The sequence below is a fragment of the Prionailurus viverrinus genome, chromosome C2, assembly GCF_022837055.1.
Source record: "Prionailurus viverrinus isolate Anna chromosome C2, UM_Priviv_1.0, whole genome shotgun sequence".
Lineage (NCBI taxonomy): Eukaryota > Metazoa > Chordata > Mammalia > Carnivora > Felidae > Prionailurus > Prionailurus viverrinus.
In genome coordinates this window covers 99,220,513-99,243,013 of record NC_062569.1, presented here as the reverse complement: position 1 = coordinate 99,243,013, position 22,501 = coordinate 99,220,513, and the positions used below count along the sequence as shown (strand labels likewise).

Sequence of the window (22,501 nt, the reverse complement as noted above, 5' to 3'; positions counted from 1 at the left end):
AAGAAGCCTATACTTCATGATAAAAGTAGAAAATCCAACAAATAGGTGATCACTTGTGTAACTTAAAAGTATCTCCAAAATAATTATCTTCTACTTGGGAAGGTGATACTAAGCAAGAAAAGGACATTACTTTTTCAGTAAAAAATAATTACTTTTTAGTTATTTTCACCTGTGAAACACTAAGTCCAAACTCTATAAAGTGTCGGAAAAATTTCTTTCATTTCACACTCAAAACCCCCCCAAACTGTTGGAACTATTTATTTTTTCTTACTAGGTACAAAATTTACTTTTGACAGTCTAGGTCACAACTCTGTATGACAGGAACTACTCACCTTTGCAGCTTACCAGATCAGACATCTAAATCTAAATGTGCAGATCTTCCCAATTGCTGGCTCTCATCAACTTTTATAACATTTCCTTCCTGCTACACTAATGGTGTTTCTTTTTTACCTTTGTTTTCCTAAAATTTTCACAGAGTTCAGGCCAGTGGGTAAAAAGCCATTTCTAAAGTTGGCCTAGCTCTCTTGTCTCAAAACACTTAAACAAGCTAGGCCTCATTTTTTTTTTTTTTTAAATAAAGACCTATACGAATCTTTTTTCTTGCCTGGGGTTTCATTCTTGATTTACCAATTTCTCCTCTTCTTGTTTTTTCTTCCTCTCTGCCAAGATCCGCCTACGTTCAGCTCGCTGAACTGCTCTCTCTTCCATGGCTAGAAAATAGTAACAGAGCTCCAATATAAAAAATATAAGGAACATTGCAAAAGAAATGTCTCCACATTTTATAGCAAAATTTAGTGTTACTGTTAGGGTTTTCTTGCCGGTTGAGTGTTTACAATCTCAGAAACATTTATTTATTTGTTGGTAAATATATAAATAAAAAATTCATATAAAATAGAAGTTGTAGTTGCTATTTATAAATATATGAGTATATACGTGTTACTTATATACCCCGTACAAGTTAAAGACCTAAAATCCTATCCTCAGCAGTGATGAACAATTTGCAAATTGTTTTTTTGTTTACTTTTCTATTAGAATAAATGTTTACTGATTTAAATAAGATAATGTGCCTTGATGATACTTTTCTTAATGAAATCCAGAAACCAGAATTCTTTTTTAAGTAGGCTTCACGCCCAGCATGGAGCCCAACGCGGGGCTTGAACTCATGACCCTGAGATCAAGAGTCGGGCGCTTAACCGACTGAGCCACCCAGGTGCCCCCAGAAACCAGAATTTTAATTTGATCATTTCTTTAATGAATGTAGAAAACTTTAAATACATCTGACACAGACTTTGACAGTATAATCAGTCTTCAAATCCCATTGGGTCTGCTATTTTTCCCTAAGTCATTATACTACATACATACATGTAAGTATGTCTGTAAGTGAAACAACAACAACAAACAAACTGAAGTTTGGGGTCACGATGAATATATTAAAATCTAGTTTTAAGGCATGAATAGATATCCAGATGGGCAGAAAATGGAATTGTACTAGGCATTTAGAGAACTGGCATCTGAGTGAATTCAAGTGTCAGACTCCTGTGCTTGACAGTCTATTAAATATCGATCCAAAAGAAGCAAATGTGCAAGATGGTCTGATAATATGACTCTGTCATCAGTTGGGCTTTTACAGGAAGATGGGCACGGGTGGGAGGAGTATCAAGTTCTGCCCACCTAAGTCAGCCAAGTTACTTTTGGTTCCTTGTGCCGTGATAGGAAAAGTCCAACTTTCAAGAATTAATAAACAAAAAACTCACCAGGCTATTTCTTACAGATACTAAGTGTCTGCTTTCCTAGAAAAAGAATAGTGGGAAAGCTGCAGATGGCGGCAGTGAGGCTGTCTTCAAGGAGGCAGAAATAGACTAGAGGATTAAAGCAAGAGCCCTGAGGAGCAGAGTCTCTGGTAATAAGCGCTTTCCCCATGTTTTCTAGAGCGAATCATTAAAGACTACTTGAAAAGGAGCCTGCAGTTCTAAAATATGATAACCCCTTGATCCAAACAATAATTTTTTAAAAACAAGCACACTGAACTAGGCATTTCCTGACCATCCTCAAGGGTAGACAAAGATGGCATAGATTGCTGTCCTGGCAAAGAGTCAATGCAAAGCCTGCTACTTTCTTCATGAAAAGGAAGGACTTCAGGCACAGCGTGCCTTCAGGTGACGCCACTTCTTATTAGGGCAACTATCTTGCCATAGGTGAAAAATCAGATTTACAAACCACAATATAACTGAACTGCTAATGTGCCTACCTCTATATACAAACATATACAGTGCATGACTGAGTATTCAGTAAAAACAATTAGCAGATTCACTAGGTGGAGAATGCTTTTCTTCTCATAGCATTATTTGGTTTAAATAATGATTACCACATGCATCAAAATGTTATTATCACCATCAAGGTACAACTCATTATAAGATGATGTAGTAACTTGATGTGATTGCTGTAAATGGATCAATATTTTAAGGTTAACAAAGTATAATGTCAGGTTATCTTTATCAGTGTTTGTTGTTAGCAGTTACTCAGAGTTTTCTCATTAGTGTAACTGTCCCATTTTTTTCCCACAGTCCAAATCTCATATTACAGAAAGATGATGCATCTTTCAGTTTGTTTTTGTTCTTTTTGTATTGGTTAGGAAGGCCAAAAAGTTTGGCAGAAGGGGCAGGAAAAAAGCCGTGGAACTCTCTGGTGCACTGGTCTCCTCACATCTTTAACCAGGTTCTGCCAAGTCTCAAAACCCAGGAGTTGCTGGGATTCAGTCCCAGCATATCCTATTTCAGGAAGGAAGATAACCCCCACCAGACCACCACCAAGACCGCCCTGCCTTTCAGTATGGGGTGGGGTGCCATCAGCTGCCTTGGGTTCCTTCTGGCTCCAGAGAGAGAATTTTGGGAGTCACTTCTACTACCATCAGTTCCGGGGGAAGCAACAGGCGAGCTGGGGGTTAAAAAAAAAAAAAAAAAAAAAAAAAGGAAAGAATTCAGACCAATAACCAGCATTGTTCAAAACTCTTGGGCCTGAGGAACTCAAAGCATTTCACAAATTTTCATTAATCTTTACTCTCTAAGATAACTGCATATTATACCTACTCGATAAATTGGTGTGAGGAGGCATGGGAAGGTTGAGTGACTGTCCTCAGTCTGCAAGGTGAGTCAGGTGCTCAGACTCCCATCCCAGGGCTTCAAATCAATAGGTATCTATCACCCACTTCTTATCCTACCATTTATCACATGTATTGAGTATGTCACAAGCATGTCTGAAACCACTTTTGAGAAATCTGGATTCTTATTTCAGGCTCAAAGATGTTTACTTTTATCCAAACCAACTACACATTTAACCTAGGTATTTAGCCAGTCCAGGGGATGCTCCATTTGCACCTGATATTGTCCAACCTGGCTTCTCAGGACTAAATATAATCAGAAACCCAGAAATCAAGTTAGAGTAAGCAAGGAAGCATTATTCTCTTTTACTGGTATAGCAACAGGGCTCCTCAGACAAAGATAGCCACAACACAAATGCTAACTATATAACTCATAGGTCGCTAGTGGCCTCAAATATCTTTGAGAAAGGGGCTTCTTTCTTTTGAGAGTACACAATAAAAGAAAGGGAGAGATCATGGAGTCTGGAAACTGGTCAAAGAAGTTCAGGGGCCTCTCAAACACTAGGTGAAAAAACCCAAATCATGAGTCCAAAGAGTGTTCTGATATAATGGACATACTTTGGAAGCACCTGGCAGGTTCTTTTAGGTTCTTTTCCTCTGGGGTTTGACAGCTGGCAGCTCTGTGCATCTGTGACGGCTGCAGCCCTCTCTGCTGCCCACCGAGCCTCTGCTAACCGCTGGCTTTCCTTCAGCTCTAGAATTGTTTTCTGCTGTTCCTGAAGTTTCTTCTTTTGCTTTTCAATCAATTGTTGCTGGAAGACATGGCGGTTATGGAAATGACCCATGCACATGGATTCTGCTTTCTGGCTGGTGGTTCTGATGATCTTGTTGCTGCCAGGCTGTTGGGACGGCTCAACATCCTGGGTCTCGTGCTGCTTATTGTCATATGTGTTCAAAGGGACATGCTGGAAGGGAAAATGCAAGCTGCTCTTTGTTGGTCTTTCTAGGTGGGGGCTGGGCATGCAATCACTGCTCCCTGAGGGAGGCTTTTCCCACAAAGGTGGCCAACCAGTCACCTGAGAAAGAAGGAGCATGTTACAGTTCAGCTATTTAAAGGACTATGTTGAAGAGATCCAACCTCATCTAGTCAGCCTTGTTTGGTTCAATGGCACAACTGCCCTGTGCTCTTGGCCTGGCTATCTCAGAAGCTACCAGCCGTAGATCTGTGAGCTGTTCTCAGAATGTGCACTGCTGCTCACCATGGAAACTAGGTGGGCGAGTGGCTACAGTTGTACAAACCATTGCCGTGGGCCAGGACATTTACAATAAGAAAACTGTGCTCTTAGAAATTTCTAATTTGGATAGTTCATTTGTCAATTAGGCAGGATTATTCCAGATATATATTACAGGAATTTTAATCTGCATGAATTAACTCTGAATTTTGTGGCAAAGGATATACTCTCCGTCAAGAATGTTTGAAAACTGGGGCACCTGGGTAGCTCAGTCGGTTGAGCATCCAACTTTGGCTCAGGTCATGATCTTGTGGTTCATGAGTCTGAGCCCACATGGGGCTCTTTGCTGACAGCTCGGAGCCTGGAGCCTGCTTCGGATTCTGTGTCTCCCTGTCTCTGTCTCTCCCCCACTTGTGCTCTCTCTCTCTCTAAAAAATAAAGAAATAAACTTTCAGAAAAAAATTAAATAAAAAAGAATGTTTGAAAACTAGCAAATACCTTTACAATTGAATAATAGCTCTGTTCTCTCAATGCCCCTCTTGCCACAAATAAATTAATCACAGGGTATGTATGTATGTTATTTATTCACCTATTCATTCATTCATTTTCAGAATCAAAGCCTGGATTAAAGTTTATAGTCTCCAACTATTCCTAGACTATCTGTGGGAAATATTTGCAAGCCATGACCACTGGGCAGATATCTGCATTATATAATACTATTATCGATAATACAATATTTTAGCATATGAGTTAAAGCTTTATCATATAACAGACCTCATTCAACAGACTGAGATATCATACTTATTATTCGTTCATATAAGTTCTATATAGAGGGGGAGGAAACAGAATTCTTAATCAGAAAAACTAATCCTGACCAAAATAACACATAGTTAAAATGTCTCTTCTAGGTTCTGTGTCCTAAGGTCTGACCAGTTTTTGATTCTGCCATCTGCAATGATACAGGGAGAAAAATACTATGAACTATCTTATATCTTAGAAGCTTTTAGCTAGGTACCATACTAAATATTTTTCACGATGATGGAAATATTTCCTATAGACTCAGCTAAAGTGAAAAATATGGTATATGGAAACTCTGACATGTTAAAGACTAAAAAATAACCTTCTATTTCAGAAATGTCAATGGATATTTATTTGCAAGAACATCTGCTTATGTAATTTAGCATCAAGCAGGGTATACGTTTTAGGCCCTTTTAAACTTTGTGATAATGTGCATTATTAACCCAGCAAGACTGTAAAAGCCTTGGGTACAGCAAAATTTCATTTGGATCACAGTAACTTTTCAAGGCAAAAATAAAAGAATGAAAGAAAGCTTAACGGTACTTGCTGTATTTGGTGAAACAGGACTGAACAGGCTGGTGTAATTAGCGAAAATCATCTGTAAGCTGATAATTTTGAAAAATTTCAAGGTATAATGTATGCATCTGTTCCTTTGTATGTTCCTATGTATGCATTAGTTCCTTTAATTGTGTTATTAGTGAGCATCTTACTAAAGATTTTATATTTTATTTGTGTTATATTCTACACTGTGGAAAAAGTTAGGGTTTATCTAATAACCTACAGAGTATTATATCCTTTTATTTCCACTTGCTTTATTTTTTATAATATTCTTTTAAGAATATCTTTTTCAGAGTTGATTTCAGAGATTTAAAGGCTTTTATTTCTTTTTATATCTTACATATAGTAAGAAAATTAGACATAGTAACTTTTCTGTTTTATGAAAATAAAAAATACTTTGTTGTCTTTTCTAAATTTAAAGATAACAACAGTATAACTTTGTAAAGTAAAAAGTTCCACACAGCTATTTCTTAAGATAGAGGACTCTCTTGGGTCTCAATGGAAGTAAAATTATCTAGCTGACATAAAGGTTGATAAATTGCCTAGGGGAAGGGACCAAAATGTTACATAAGTCCCAATAAGCATCCTCATGATAGCCCTTTGCTAAGAGACTAGGTTTAAATTAAAACCAGCCTACTTACTGGCAGAAATCAGGGTAAAAAGCAAGACTGGGGCCCCTTTAGTGCCCAGTTTATTTTACATGTCTGAGTTAAGGGCTCAACAGTGTTATGTGAAAGATTGGAGGGGTTTGGGGTGAAGGTGAGGTGGCAGGGGACCTTCCCCAAAGGGCTTTTCAAATATGACAAGTATAATTATGAAAGAAAAAAATCTATAAAAACTTAACTCTGTATAGTACCAAACACCAAAACTTACCCAAAAGGACAAAAAAAATGAAACAATTTTGCAAAATATGTCATAATAAAAGCATCAATAGTCTAATATAAAGAGCTCTACAAATAAGAAAAATATATATAATCAAGCAAAAAAAAGTATAACGACATGAAGAGACAAGTCACTAAATAACTATATCCATTTTCACACACACACACACACACATACACACACACACACACACACACACACACACACACATATATATATATATATATATATGTAGTCATTACAAAAAAATATTTAACCCCAAAAAACAAGAGTCCAGGGCCAGATGGCTTTCCAGGGGAATTCTACCAAACATTTAAGGAAGAGTTAATACCTATTCTCTTGAAGCTGTTCCAAAAAATAGAAATGGAAGGAAAACTTCCAAACCCTTTCTATGAAGCCAGCATTACAAACCTTGATTCCAAACCAGACAGAGACCACACTAAAAAGGAGAACTATCGACCAGTTTCCCTGATGAACATAGATGCAAAAATCCTCAACAAGATATTAGCCAACCAGATCCAACAATACATTAAGAAAATTATTCACCATGACCAAGCGGGATTTATACCTGGGATGCAGGGCTGGTTCAATATCCGCAAAAACAATTAACATGATTCATCACATCAATAAAAAAAGGACAAGAACCATATGATCCTCTCAATAGATGCAGAGAAAACATTTTACAAAATACAGCATCCTTTCTTAATAAAAAACCTCAAGAAAGTAGGGATAGAAGGAGCATACCTCGAGATCATAAAAGCCATATACAAAAGACCCAATGCTAATATCATCCTCAGTGGGGGAAAGCTCTCAGTTTTTAGGTTTCAGCTCTAAGGTCAGGAACAAGACAGGGATGTCCACTCTGACCACTGTTATTCAACATAGTATTGGAAGTCTTAGCCTCAGCAATCAGACAACATAAAGAAATAAAAGGCATCCAAATCAGCCAGGAGGAGGTCAAACTTTCACTCTTTGCAGATGACATGATACTCTATATGGAAAACCCAAAAGATTCCATCAAAAAACTGCTAGAACTGATCCATGAATTCAGCAAAGTTGCAGGATATAAAATCAGTGCCCAGAAAACGGTTGCATTCCTATTCACCAATAATGAAGCAACAGAAAGAGAAATCAAGGAATTGATCCCATTTCCAATTGCACCAAAAACCATCAAATGCCTAGGAATAAACCTAACCAAAGAGGTGAAAAATTGATACACTTAAAAATATAGAAAGGTTATGAAAGAAACTGAAGAAGACACAAAAAATGGAAAAACATTCTATGTTCCTACATAGGAAGAACAAATATTGTTAAAATGTCTAGTAACCAAAGCAATCTACATATTCAATGCAATCCCTATCAAAATAACACCAGCATTCTCCAGAGAGCTAGAACAAACAATCCCAAAATTTGTATGGAACCAGAAAAGACCCCGAATAGCCAAAGCAATCTTGAAAAAGAAAACCAAAGCAGGAAGCATCACAATCCCAGACTTCAAGCTGTATTACAAAGCTGTAATCATTAAGACAGTATGATACTGACACAAAAACAGACACTCAGATCAATGGAACAGAATAGAGAGAACCCAGAAATGGGCCCACAAACATATGGCCAACTAATCTTTGACAAAGCAGGAAAGAATATCCAATGGAATAAAGACAGTCTCTTCAGCAAGCGGTGCTGGGAAAACTGGACAGCGACAGGCAGAAGAATGAACCTGGACCACTTTCTAACACCATACACAAAAATAAACTCAAAATGGATGAAAGACCTCAATGTAAGACAGGAAGTCATCAAAATCCTCGAGGAGAAAGCAGGCAAAAACCTCTTTGACTTTGGCTGCAGCAAGTTCTTACTCAACACGTCTCCAGAGGCAAGGGAAACAAAAGCAAAAATGAACTATTGGGACCTCATCAAAATAAAAAGCTTCTGCACAGCAAAGGAAACAATCAGCAAAACTAAAAGTCAACTGATGGAAAGGGAGAAGATATTTGCAAATGACCTATCAGATAAAGGGTTAGTATCCAAAATCTATAAAGAACTTACCAAACTCAACACCCAAAAAACAAATAATCCAGTGAAGAAATGGGCAAAAGACATGAATTGACACTTCTCCAAAGAAGACATCCAGATGGCCAACCGACACAGGAAAAAATGCTCAACATCACTCATCATCAGGGAAATACAAATCAAAACCACAATGAGATACCACTTCACACCTGTCCAAACAACTCAGGCAACAACAGATGTTGGTGAGGATGCGGAAAAAGAGCTCTTTTGCACTGCTCGTGGGAATGCAAACTGGTGCAGCCACTCTGGAGAACAGTAGGGAGGTTCCTCAAAAAATTAAAAATAGAACTACCCTATGACCCAGCAATTGCACTATTAGGTATTTATCTAAGGGATACAGGTATGCTGTTTTGAAGGGGCACATGCACCCCCATGTTTATAGCAGCACTATCAACATTAGCCAAAGTATGGAAAGAGCCCAAATATCCATCAATGGATGAATGGATGAAGAAGATGTGGTATATATATACAATGGAGTATTACTCAGCAGTCAAAAAGAATGAAATCTTGCCATTCACAACTACATGATGGAACTAGAGGGTATTATGCTAAGCAAAATTAGTCAGAGAAAGACAAATATAATATGACTTCACTTATATGAGGACTGTAAGACACAGGACAGATGAACACAAGGGAAGGGAAGCAAAAATAATATAAAAACAGGGAGGACAAAACGTAAGAGACTCTTAAATATGGAGAACAAACAGAGGGTTGCTGGAGGGGTTGTGGGAGGGGGGATGGGCTAAATGGGTAAGGGGCATTAAGGAATCTATTCCTGAAATCATTGTTGCACTATATGCTAACTAATATGGATGTAAATAAAATAAAAAAAGAAATCTCATTAAGAAAATATTTAACCTCACTAATAAAAAAATGCACATGTTGAAGCAATAATAAGATAAAAATATTTTACCTATCAACTTAGCAAAAATGAAAAATGTGTTATTAGACAGGAAAATAGGCATTTCTTTGGCACAACCTTTGTGGAAGGGCAATTTGGTAAGTCTTTAAATGGGCATTCTATTTTTAGGTATTTATCCTAAGTACAAAGCATTTAAGTAAAAATGGATGCGTGCAAAGATTTCGTTACAATGATGTTCACTGAAGCACTGAAGCACTGTTCGCAATAGCAGCAAACTGGAAACAACTTAAATGTCCAGCAATAGAGAAAAAGGTAAACATATCCTAGCTTAGGGTTCACGATAGAGTATCCACAGCCATTACAAAATGATGGTACAGAATGGTAGTGCTTCACCAAGGGGTATTCATCAGGGTCATTTGTGAAACTTAAAAAAAATACAGGTGCCCAACAACCAGAAATTCTGATTTAACAGGTCTCATCTGTGGTTTAGTCTCAGTTGAGAACTACTATTGCAGAAGTAGATTTAGTGGCATAGAAAATTCACATGTTATACTATAAAATTATGAATTATTTTTTTAGAAAAACAGAATAGTGATATAGTTATTAAGAAGGAAAAAAATGGCCTTACTTTCTCTGTATTATGAAAAACTAGATATCTTCAGTCACTTGAAGAAACGTTAAGTTATATAAATATTAAAGAGAAAAATTTACATATGCATGAATAGAGAAAAGACTATATGGCTGTATTTCAACATGTTACTGGTGGTTATCTCCAGATGATGGAATTATAGGCTACTTTTCTTTTTCCTCTCTCATTTTCTCCTATCAAATTACAATAATTAACATATGATTTTCTTATTAGACAAAAACTTTAAAATTCCATATATATATATATATATGTATATATATATGTCATAAGCTCAGTTAGAAAGGAAATGTCTGATGATCAAGTAAGAGGAATTCAAAAGGTATAAAAAATCTTTATCTATTTGTGAAAGAGTCTTCCATTTATTGTAAATTCCCTCTCTATATTATGTCCCTACCGAGTCTCAACTATACCAAAGTTTATATGTGATATATAAAAACAAGATTCAGTTCAAGAAAATAAACACTGACTGAAAGGTAACCTTTGTGTACTATAAACAGCTCTCATCTTTTAGATAGCCCAGTCAAGGCAATCTGACAGTGGCTAATATATCCTAGGCTACACAAGTGCAGAGCTCAGATGCCAGTGTTTAATAAGTAGAAGGCCAAGCAAAGGAAAAACATTGTACCTCTCCATTTCTTACAGGTGCATCCACCATGGCTGCTGCTTCCTCAAGTAGACTGATGCCAGGTGACCCATTTGCACTGAGTTTCCCTAGTGATGCTGCCATCAGCAGCTCATTCATTCTCTTCCTGGTTTCCTTCTTAGTTTGCGCCAGCTCTCTCTTTAGGATCTCTGCACGATGCCAATGCTGCCATTCTATAAAGTGGTGTCGGAGAACTTGTTTCCGGTTATATTCAGCGGCCAGTTGTTGTTTTCTAAGCAACAAAGTTCTTCCGTTAAAAAGAAGAAGCCATTTATCGCTTGTTAGTTGATAATATAAATGAGACAAGTCTAAAGGAGTCCCAGAAATACTCCATCTTACCTCCAGCTTATCCTTTTATTTAAGCTAAAATGGAATCACTTTATCAAATTCCCTGGTGCAAAAGGTCTGCTAGTAGAGGGCATTAGTACCTTAAGACATTACCTCAGAAGAAGGAATTCTATCATGTCACAAAGACATACTACATTTTCTAAATTACCATAAAATAGTAAAAGGGAGCAAAGAGAACAGGCATATAAAGAACTACATTTATTTTTTTTAAGTTTACTTATTTTGAGAGAGACAGAGAGACCACATGTGCAAGTGAGTGGGAGAGGGACAGAGAGAGAGAGAGGGAGAGAGAGAGGATCCCAAGCAGGCTCTGTGCTGTGAGCGTGAGCCTGACTTGGTGCTTGAACTCATGAACCATTAGATCATGACCTCAACCGAAATCAAGAGTTGAATGCTTAACTGACTGGGCCACCCAGGAGCCCCTAAATAACTACTTTTAAAAAGATGAATGCATGAGGGAGATTTCAGCCATGCTTGCAAATGAAGACAGGTTTGGGAGAAAGGGAATGGAACAAGATTTAACAAGTGAACTGTCAATAACAAATTAAGAATAAGACTTACAAAAGTCAGTATGAAACCAGGAGGGTGGATCTTAGGAAAGAACTTGATCAGACACAGGATCTCTAAAGAGAAGGATTCATTTACCAAATGCTTAAACTGAATGAATGAAACACTGCCTTGCTAAACACTAAAGTGTGAAAGACGTGTCAGAGATAAGGCACTAGCCCTCATGGAACTCATTCAGAGTCTAGTAATGAGTCTGGTTAATTCTCTTTGTAAGGAAGACCTTTTTTTGATTCCCAGATACTTCATGACATTAGGAGACATCACTGAGTGGAGTTGGGTAATGCTTGCTACACTCCCTTCCCAAAGGGGATCTCCATTAAGAGACATTTTTCTGACAGCCATTTGAGAATTCAAGCATGGAGGTCTCTGAGCACTATAAGTAGATAATTACTGTCCCTGAATAAGTAAGCTATAGAGTTTGGAACTTATTATATTGCATCAGGGGTCAGTTTTGAGGTTTAAAATCTATTATCTAGACACCTACTTGATTTTATCTTGTAAAAGTGACTCGAATATGTTCTCTAGAATACAATTTGTATACCCATTTCTGTTGAACATCCATAATGCTTAACACTCCTCAAAGACTCTTTGGGGTTACATAAAAAAAAATCATAAAGTTCTTAAGTCACTGAGTCAGGAGAACATTTCTAGAGTTCTTAAATGTTTAAGTGACTTTTAAATCTTTTTTGACTGGCACCTACAGTAAGAAAAATGTTACACCGTGGCTCAACATACAAGTTTATAGGTATATGTGTATGTTTGAAACAAAAACATATCTAAATGAAACAAAAATTTCACCAAACAATATTTACCCTTACTACCAGAGGTGCATTCTGACATTTCTGATGCATTCCATTTCTTTAAAAAACAGCTCATCTTGAGTCTGATTTCAGGTCCCATTAATGGGTTAAAACCCTTAGTTTGAAAAAGACTGTTCTAGTGTTATAGAATTTAACCTATGTCAGAGGCATTGGATGAAACAACCAATTAGTGAGAGTAGAGTCCACTGAAATAATGAAATTCAGGATAAACACTAACAACAACTCTGCCAATAGTGGATTTCATTGTATTTAATTGTTTCCTTCTACTGTATTAATGTAGGTACTCAATATTTGATTAACAGACTGACGTTTTTGTGATAAAAGTACAATATAGGTGGTAAGATAAACATTTATACATGGAGTTTAATTTGATGGAAATAAATTATCTAGTATGAGACAGAATAACCTTGAAATAAAAATTTTAGAGGAAATAGGGATAATAAATCAGGTAGCAATGCAGGTAAGAAAAAGCTCCCAAAATACCAATGTTTAAATAGTGAAAGAAATAGAAAGCCTATAGCACTTTTCTTAAGTAAGTGAAAATCATAAATTTCCACTGGATAGAAGATGTATATTGCTCTGTCTGATTAATGTGAAATTCAATTTACATCAATCTGCTCAGGAAGGGGGGGGGGGGAGTGTGAAATTTATCTGATGTGTTAATTTCAAGTCTTTACAGCATAAACAGCAAAAAGTGATCTAGGATTCTGACCGTCATGGAAGAAGTTATTTGGACACTATAAAAAGGGAAAGAGAAAAATATTTCTGCAAGTATAACAAAAAGACTAACAGTAAGAAAATGGGTAAAAATTTCATGTTCACCATAGTGCTTAGAAGCCACTCTATAATGACTATATAGGGGATTTCAAAGTGTGTTAAAATATCTACATTTGAGGGTTGTGATGGAAGAGTAGACATGAAGAAGGCAGGGATCCAGAGACAAGGCTGGTTTTACTCCCATTCCTCTGCAGTTCACCTCAGCAGAGTGACAATAGTCCAAATAAGCTAATTTCTATACTTTTTAAAAGATTAACACTAAAAACATAAATATTTCTGAAAGTGAAAAATCACTTATGTCTTAAAACCTCAATCCAATGCAATACTTAGGTATGCTAACCAAAAGAAATGGTTTCAGACACAGTTCCCAATTAATCATAAAATGAAGGACAGAGTTCCCTTTGGAAAACATCCTGTCCCAATATGCTTCCAAGCTGAAATATGGGAATTTCTGGCACGAGTATATAAATTGAGCATCATACTTACATAACTGCATGCACAGAAAGGCTAAAGACCATATATAATGGAAAAACTCCATTTTCCTTCCCATGTAGGGAAAAATCCAGTTCTTCCCCACTGTTTGTCACCTGTGTGTCTTTTTTTACCTTTTCAGAGAATACCTCACTTCTGGCACTCTAGTCACCAAATGTGTGGAGGTTTTTACCCACACCAACAAGCAATTCTTGTACACCCAGCAGGGTATCCAAGAACTCAACTCAACTCTGACACCTCTACCTGAAGACAATGTCAGATCCCACAGTTTAAGGGCTCGGTCCCATAAGTATCTTCCCCCATTCCTCCTACCACCTTCAGATGCCAATCACAAGACCAGGTTATCTATCACCTGTGTTTCTGATCAATTGGCTATAGACTGTAAGTTCCAACCACCCCTTCCTTGGGTTTGATTAATTTGCTAGAGTAGCTCACAGAACTTGGAGAAACATTTATGTTTACCAGTTAAATAAAGGATATATGATGAAGGATACCAATGAACAGCCAGATGAAGAGATATATAGGGTGAGGTCTGGGAGGGTCCTAAGCACAAGACCTTCTGTCCCCGTGTATTTGGGGTGTCAATGTGGATGTGTTCACCTGCCTGGAAGTTCCCTGAACCCTGTATTTTGGAGATTTTATGGAAGCTTCATGTCACTATGATTGATATTAAATCCATTTTAGCCTTTCTTCTTTTTCAAGAGAATGGGGGGGATATAGAAGATAAACTTGTAGAGAATAATGAAGCAGTAAAAAAGAGGGAAACTAATGCAAAGGAGCACATTATAAGAATTAGAGAACTCAGTGACTTATTACAAAGGAATAACATCTGAATCATAGGAGTCCAAGGAGATGAAGAGACAGAAAAAGGGGTAGAAGGTTTTTATGTGAGCAAATTATAGCGGAAACCTTTCCTCATTTGTGGAAAGACACAGACATCAAAATCCAAGAAACACAGAGAACTCCCATTAGATTCAACAAAACTGACAATCAAGGCACATCATAGTCAAATTCACAAAATACTCAGGCAAGGAAAGAATCATGAAAGCAGCAAGGGAAAAAAGTCTTAACCTATAAAGGAAGACAGATCAGGTTCGCAGCAGACCTATCCATAGAATTGGCAGGCCAGAAAGGAGTGGCAGGATATATTCAATGTGCTGAATCAGAAAAATATGCGGCCAAGAATTTTTTATCTGGCAAGGCTGTCATTCAAAATAGAAGGAGAGATAAAGAGTTTCCCAGACAACAAAAACTAAAGGAGTTCATGACCGCTAAACCAGCCCTGCAAGAAATTTTAAGGGGGACTCTCTGAGGGGAGAAAAAAATGACACAAAACAAAAAAAGACCCAAAGCATCAAAGACTAGAAAGGACCAGAGAATACCACCAGAAACTCCAACTCTACAGACAACACAATAGCAATAAATTCCTATCTTTCAGTACTCACTCTAAATGTTAATGGAATAAATGCTCCAATCAAAAGACACAGGGTATCAGAATGGAAAAGAAAATAAAATCCATCTATATGATATTTATAAGAAACCAATTTTAGACATAAAGACACCTTCAGATTGAAAGTAAGGGGATGGAGAACCATCTATCATGCTAACGGTCACCAAAAGAAAGCTGGAGTAGCCATACCTATATCAGACAATCTAGATTTTAAAATAAAGACCGTAACAAGAGATGAAGAAGGGCATTATATCATAATTAAGGGGTACGTCCACCAAGACCTAACAATTATAAACATTTATGCCCTCAACGTGGAAACACGCAAATATATAAATCAATTAATCATGAACATAAAGAAACTCATTGATAATAATACCATAATAGTAGGGGACTTCAAAACCCCACTTACAGCAATGGACATATCATCTAAGCAGAAAATCAACAAAGAAACAACGGCTTTGAATGACACACTGGACCAGATGGATTTAACAGATATATTCAGAACATTTCATCCTAAAGCAGTGGAATATACATTCTTCTCCAGTGCACATGGAACATTCTCCAGAATAGATCACATACTGGGACACAAATCAGCCCTCAACAAGTACAAAAAGATCGAGATCATACCATGCATATTTTCAGACCACAACGCTATGAAACTTGTAATCAACCACAAGAAAAAAAATTTGGAAAGATAACAAATTATCGGAGACTAAAGACCATCCTACTAAAGAATGAATGGGCTAACCAAGACAGTCTCTTCAGCAAACTGAAGGTGTTGGGAAAACTGGACAGTGCCATGTAGAAGAATGTAGAAGAATGAACCTAGACCACTTTCTTACACCAGACAAAGAAATAAACTCAAAATGGATGTAAGACCTAAATGTAAGACAGAAAGCCATCAAAATCCTAGAGGAGAAAGCAGGCAAAAACCTCTTTGACCTCAGCCAGAACAACTTCTTACTCAATATATCTCCAGAGGCAAGAGAAACAAATGCAAAAATGAACTACTGGGACCACATCAAGATAAAAAGCTTCTGCACAGCAAAGGAAACAATTAACAAAACTAAAAGGCAACCAACAGAAAGGGAGAAGATATTTGCAGTATCTTCTAATATCAGATAAGGGGCTAGTATTTAAAATCTATAAAGAACTTATCAAACTCAGCACCCAAAAAACAAAAAAAAAAAAGTGAAGAAATGGGCAAAAGACATGAATAGACACTTGCAAAGAACACATCCAGATGCCTAATAAACACATGAAAAGATGTTCAATATCACTCATCATCAGGGAAATACAAATCAAAACCACAATGAGATACCACTCCACACCTGTCAGAATGGCTAACATTAACAACTCAGGCAACAACAAATGTTGGCAAGGATGAGGAGAAAGAGCAAACCTTTCGCACTGCAGGTGGGAATGCGAACTGGTGCAGCCACTCTGGAAAACAGTATGGAGGTTCCTCAAAAAGTTAAAAATAGAACTACCCTACGACCCAGTAACTGCACTACTAGGTATTTATCCAAAGGATACAGGTATGCTGTTTTGAAGGGCACATGCACCCCAATGTTTACAGCAGTGCTATCGACAACAGCCGAAGTATGTTAAGAGCCCAAATGTCCATCAACGGATGAATGGATAAAGAAGATATGGTGTGTGTGTGTGTATACATACACACACATACACACACAAAATGGAATATTACTCAGCAAACGAAAAGAATGAAATCTTGCCATTCGCAACTACATGGATGGAACTACAAGGTATTATGGTAAGTGAAACTAGTCAGAGAAAGACAAATATCACATGACTTCATTCATATGTGGAATTTAAGATACAAAACAGATGAACATAAGAGAAGGGAAGCAAAAATAATATAAAAACAGGGATGAGAACAAAAGATAAGAGTCTCTTAAATACAGAGAACAAACTGAGGGTTGTTGGAGGGGTTTGGGGTGGGAGGATGGGCTAAACAGGTGAGGAGCATTAAGGAGGACACATGTTGGGGTGAGCACTAGGTGTTATATGTAGAGGATGAATCACTGGATTCTACTCCTGAAATCATTATTGCACTATATGCTAACTAACTTGGATGTAAATGAAAAATATAAAAAAATAAATTAATAATAAAAAAATAAGAGAAAAATAAGACACAAAACAGAGAGGGAGGAAAACCATAAGAGACTCTGAAATACAGAGAACAAACTGAGGGTTGCTGGAGGGGAGGTGGGTGAGGGGTTGGGCCAAATGGGTGATGGGCATTAAGGAGGGCACTTGTTGGGATGAGCGCTGGGTATTATATATACGTAATGAATCACTGGGTTCTACTCCTGAAACCAATACTACACTGTATGTTAACTAACTTGAATTTAAATAAATAAATTGTAAAAATAAAATAAAATAAAATTTAAGTTAAAAAAAGAAAATAAACTATTAGGGTTTAAATAAGAGTTTAAATATGAACCATGCTGCTTCTTATTTTTTTAATTTTTTAACATTTTTATTTATTTTTGAGAGAGAGAGAGAGAGACAGAGCATGAGCGGGGGAGGGGCAGAGAGCGAGGGAGAACCTGAAGCAGGCTCCAGGCTCTGAGCTGTCAGCACAGAGCCTGTCACAAAGCTCAGACTCACAAACTGTTAAGATCATGACCTGAGCTGAACCATGCTGTTTATAACAACACCTGAATTGATACTTAGTGATCAGTGCATGAACTAGAACCTATAAGTCAGGAGAACACTGACTAACTGAATAGATAGGGGTGACTAGATAAATACCTGGAAGCTTCTAAGCCTCAGATTCCTCCTAAAAATGGTATCACCCTAAAAAAAAAAAAGGCTTTACATTGCTTGTTCTACAGGAGTTTTTTTTTAAAAGATCTAATTCTCACACACACACACACACACACACACCCTAAACATAGAGAACAAATTCTCATGGAAGATAACACTGTCTCAGGGCAAAACTACTAGGTATCTAAAAAGTGTCTTGAATTTTTTAAAAGGATATGAAAAATGATAAATAAATAAGCACACACTAGTGATCTGAGTCCTGAAATCTGACGCATGAAAACAGCAGTGGTGCAAGCAGTCGCATTTGGGATGAATAGGAGCAGGAATGAATGAGCTACTGCATTCAATAATGCACCAGGTAGCCCCCAGGGAAAAAGAAGATAACACGATTCTGTCTGAAAGGGTTTTAAAGTGAGCCAGGCAGTGCAAATCTGGGCCCCCTGCCTCTATGACAGACATATGAGGAGCCTGACCAGCTTCAGAAGCCACGCAATTTCTGGCCTCTTGCCTTCATACCAGGTGAGCATGGAGGGAAGGGCATCGAACATGATTCACAGAGGGGCGCTGTAAGTGACTGCCCAAAAGAATGCTCAAATGAGGTGTGGGAAAATGGGGACCTGACAGTCTATTTTCAACCCAGCCTCCCCTCTTCTAGGCTAGCATGTGGGCTCACCCCAGCTATGTGCTGATTTACCAGTTTTTCCCCAAACTGAAAAACGCCCTCTTCTACTTCGCCACATTCTGTCTCTCAGAAGGTGGGGCCCATGAATTCCTATTTTTAAAAAGCTCCTCAGGGGATTATAACGCACGATAGCCAAGTCCATGTCACTCTCGAGTATTTATCTTATGCTGCCTTCTGTTGCAATTATTTTTAGTAGTTGGGTGCCATGTTTAACTTCACTTAAATGGAAAACTCCTAGAAGGCAAGTGTTTAACACTTTTTTCAAGTCCCTCCTCCCTGTACTTAGGAGAGAGCCTAGTACCCAGTAAATGTCAATAAAGCTGGTTGGCTGAAAGAATAAATTCTATCAAACAGAATGAAAGAACAAGTGAACAAATGAACACCATAGTTTGAGGGATGTCAAAGAGCCAGTTTTCCCACTGGCCTGCCACACAGTACCCTCAAATCCCCAACACTTACATATTGGGCACTGTTTCCAGACCATGCCTGTTAAAGTATACACAGTTTCCTGAGAGGGATAACATCAACTGAGGATTACAGTAAAAGAGCATGAGGGGCTTGAGGGACAAAGGGAAGAGATAAAAGCATATTTCAGGAAAGGCCCAGAACTCTGGTACAAGAGAGGGCAGGACTGCAAGTAATGTAGAGGTTAATGAGGGGAAAACAGAGGTGCTTCTCAGGAAAGAACTGAGAAATCAGGGGCTCAAAAAGGGCTGGTGGAAGATGTCAAAAACCCCGCTCCTTCCTAATTTTGTCTAGGGCTCGCCATAAATTTAAGAGAGGAAAGAAGAGAGGAGCAATGGAAGAAATGAAGTCAGCTTTTAAAAGTGAACATGCTGAGCAAAGTAAAAATACAGTTCAAATTCCAACACCACCACATCAAAGGGTCTAACTAAGCATGTGCACCAGGGTTTTATTATATTACCTAAGCAAGTAAATTCTCAGGTTTGGGAATATTTGTTAAGGTTGAGATTATATTATAATATTGTATTGAAATTTTATAACACCATTACCATAACTACTTTTAAAAGAAAAGAGACAGACAAAAATAGGAGAAAGAACAAAAGAAAATTAAAGAAAGGAAAAAGGGGAGGACGGAAGGACGGAAGGATGGAAGGAAGGAAGGAAGCCAGGAAAGCTAGGCCTTGCATGGGGGAACTGGCCAGTGAGGGAAATCTCAGGTGTCAGAAACAAGTGCGGATGCAAGAGCTGGAGGATGAAGACACAGCTGACATCTGAGTAACGGGCATAGCAAATAATTTCCATGTCCAGGTGGATGGGCCACAGAACCACCTGTGCTTTGCCAATCTGGTAGGTGTTTAGTTTCTATGGTTAGTAACCCATTATATCCCTTGAGCTCATTATTTAGGGAAAAAAAATACTTGAAAACACTGTCAAGTTAAATTGCAAAAGAGGAAGCAAATAAACTCCTCATTGACTCACTTATTATTCAGCAAATGTGTATTTGGGGTCTACTGAGATACTAGGAGAAACTCTGATCAACACAGAAAAGAACCCAGCTCTCCAGACACCCTCAATCCCACTAATGTTTCTTGGTTTCTGCTTATAGTAGCTAACTTAGAGCTTTTCCCCACTTTTAATATCCCATCCTTCTTTCTAGAACAAAGAAAAACATGCAGACAGCCAGGGATTTGGGAAAGCAGCACAAAGGATGGTTTGTATCTAGTAACTTCTTACTACTAATATGTTTCCAGCATGTCTTGTCATTTGTTAATTTCTGCTTTATTTTTCATCTGCAGCCATCTAAAGTAAATTGCCACACAAATGAAAAATACAGCTGTCTTGGGGAACCACCACCTAGATGTTATACAACATTTAGTACAGAAGCAGTGTGGTACAGGAAAGAGCATTTGGATCAGAAGCAAAGAGACCAGAGTCTAGTCCTGGACTAGCTACTCTCACCCTTTGGACCTTGAGAGAGTCATTTACTCTCTCTAGGCCTTACTTTTAACATAGGTAAAATGACAGGCAGGATCAGACGATCCTTGAGGTGGCTTTCTGCTCTAAATTTTTTTGCTCTAAAGTTCTGTAGTAAAAAAATTATTACAAGTTAAGTATTTTCTAACTCTGGCACTTAAAAAAAATGTAGTACCCATTCTGAATGTTTAAAAATAGACACCTGAAAATAATTCACAGATACAAGACGTTCTAAGATCTTAAAAAAAAAAATTGGCACATAATGCTATTATGAAATCCCCATTTAGTGATTTCATATTTAAGCAGTTTAATTGCAACGAAATCTCAAGTTCTTCATATTTTTCTTCTACAAGTTTCTTCTGGTATGTAAATTTCACAGCCATGTTTAACTTCAACACTCAGTTTCCACTCCCTTCATACCATCATTCATGTCACTTCCCTTTTACAGCACCTCCAGTTTCTCTCCTTTACCCAGCATATCTTGCTAGCTATTCCTTTTTCAGTAAGCTATCATCCCAATTCCTTATATGAATCGCTAGGTCCTAAGAACTTAGAAATGAATTATGGGAAAGAGTTTTCTAAGCTGACCTTTTTTTTTCCCCCTAGCATACTGTAAAGAAAGGGAAATTGACTAAGTCATCCCTCTGCTTAAAAACTATCAAGACTTCACCTTTATTTACCAAAGAATTCCTAAACTCCTTGTCTTGGCATTCAAGGCCTTTCACAAATTGATGAACTTGAGAAGCCACATGCTTGATGATCTCTGGCCAACCTGAATGGTTACACCAAGTGCCATTACCTCATCTCCCCATCCCCACCTAGGAATATCCTATTTATGGTACAAAGTCCGGCTCAAGACCCACCTTCCTGATCAAGCCCTTCCTGGCACTCTGTAGGAGCCTGCTCAGTCAGTGTGACACTTACTTCTGCTAAGTTCTCAGTGGCAGAGGGGATGATTTATGCACTTGATGGTTTATGATGCTGCTCAGCCCCTGTCCTGCTTCTAGATCTTGTCTTCCCCATAAAAGGGCTTCAGACTCCTGTGTATCCACCCCAGGGCCTGATGCTGTCACACAGCTGCACAACTCCAGGGGGCAGCATTTCGTTCTACATAACAATGGTTTCACACACAATTCATTCAAGTTTTCACCCTGAATAAGAGTTGCTGGTAAGAGAAGTGATTACACATAAGCACATAAACTGCCCCTGTCCCCAAACAAACAAATGGTTCCTTCTATACCCATGATTTTGGTTCAAGGATGCAGAGCTAAACTTGGAAATGAATAGAAGAAAATGTATATAATTTTAAGATGACAGAACAAAGGAAGTTTTATTTGAAGACAAATTCTGTGTCATTCATAAGCATAAGAGAGAGCTGATATAAAGGTGTCAAAAACCTCTAAATAAGGTGTGGGACAGAAGACAGAGGAGTGGGGGGAATCACCTTGGCAGATGGATGTTCCCTGTGTTCCTAATTAACATTCAGCGTGCAGACAGGTATTTCCATCAGTGAGAATTACTGGCCTATAAACCAAACTCTGTCTTCTGAATTGGTAAAATGGTCCAAGGTGCAATGCTACGACATCCAGAGGGCAAGGAAAAAACATAGTACTTGTTTTCTTCAAAAGGAGAGCATGTGCATCAGTATATTTTAATGAAATCTTTGCTTATACTTTTCAGTTAAAATGGTTTTTTTTTTTCTTTTTCTTTTTCTTAAGCAGGCTTCATGCCCAGCGCGAACTTATGACCCTGAGATTAAGACCTGGGCTGAGATCAAGAGTCAGATGCTTAACTGACTGAGCCACCCAGGTGCCCCTCAGTTAAAATTTTCTAGTTTGGGAT

At 37.8% G+C, this 22,501-nt stretch overlaps 1 protein-coding gene across 5 annotated transcripts in view; it reads right to left on the bottom strand.

Moving 5' to 3' along the window:
- Positions 1–22,501, bottom strand: part of CCDC191 (coiled-coil domain containing 191) — a 90,300-nt gene that overhangs the window by 32,786 nt on the left and 35,013 nt on the right. For 2 of the 5 annotated variants that reach the window (XM_047874264.1, XM_047874268.1), the window contains 4 exons: positions 10,774–11,038; positions 3,716–4,173; positions 2,822–2,934; positions 628–710 (listed from right to left, as the gene is read on the bottom strand). In XM_047874264.1, the coding sequence (XP_047730220.1) occupies positions 628–710; positions 2,822–2,934; positions 3,716–4,173; positions 10,774–11,038 (919 nt within the window). The remainder of the gene's footprint in view (positions 1–627; positions 711–2,821; positions 2,935–3,715; positions 4,174–10,773; positions 11,039–22,501) is intronic. The other 3 variants (XM_047874267.1, XM_047874266.1, XM_047874269.1) reach the window with 3 other exon arrangements.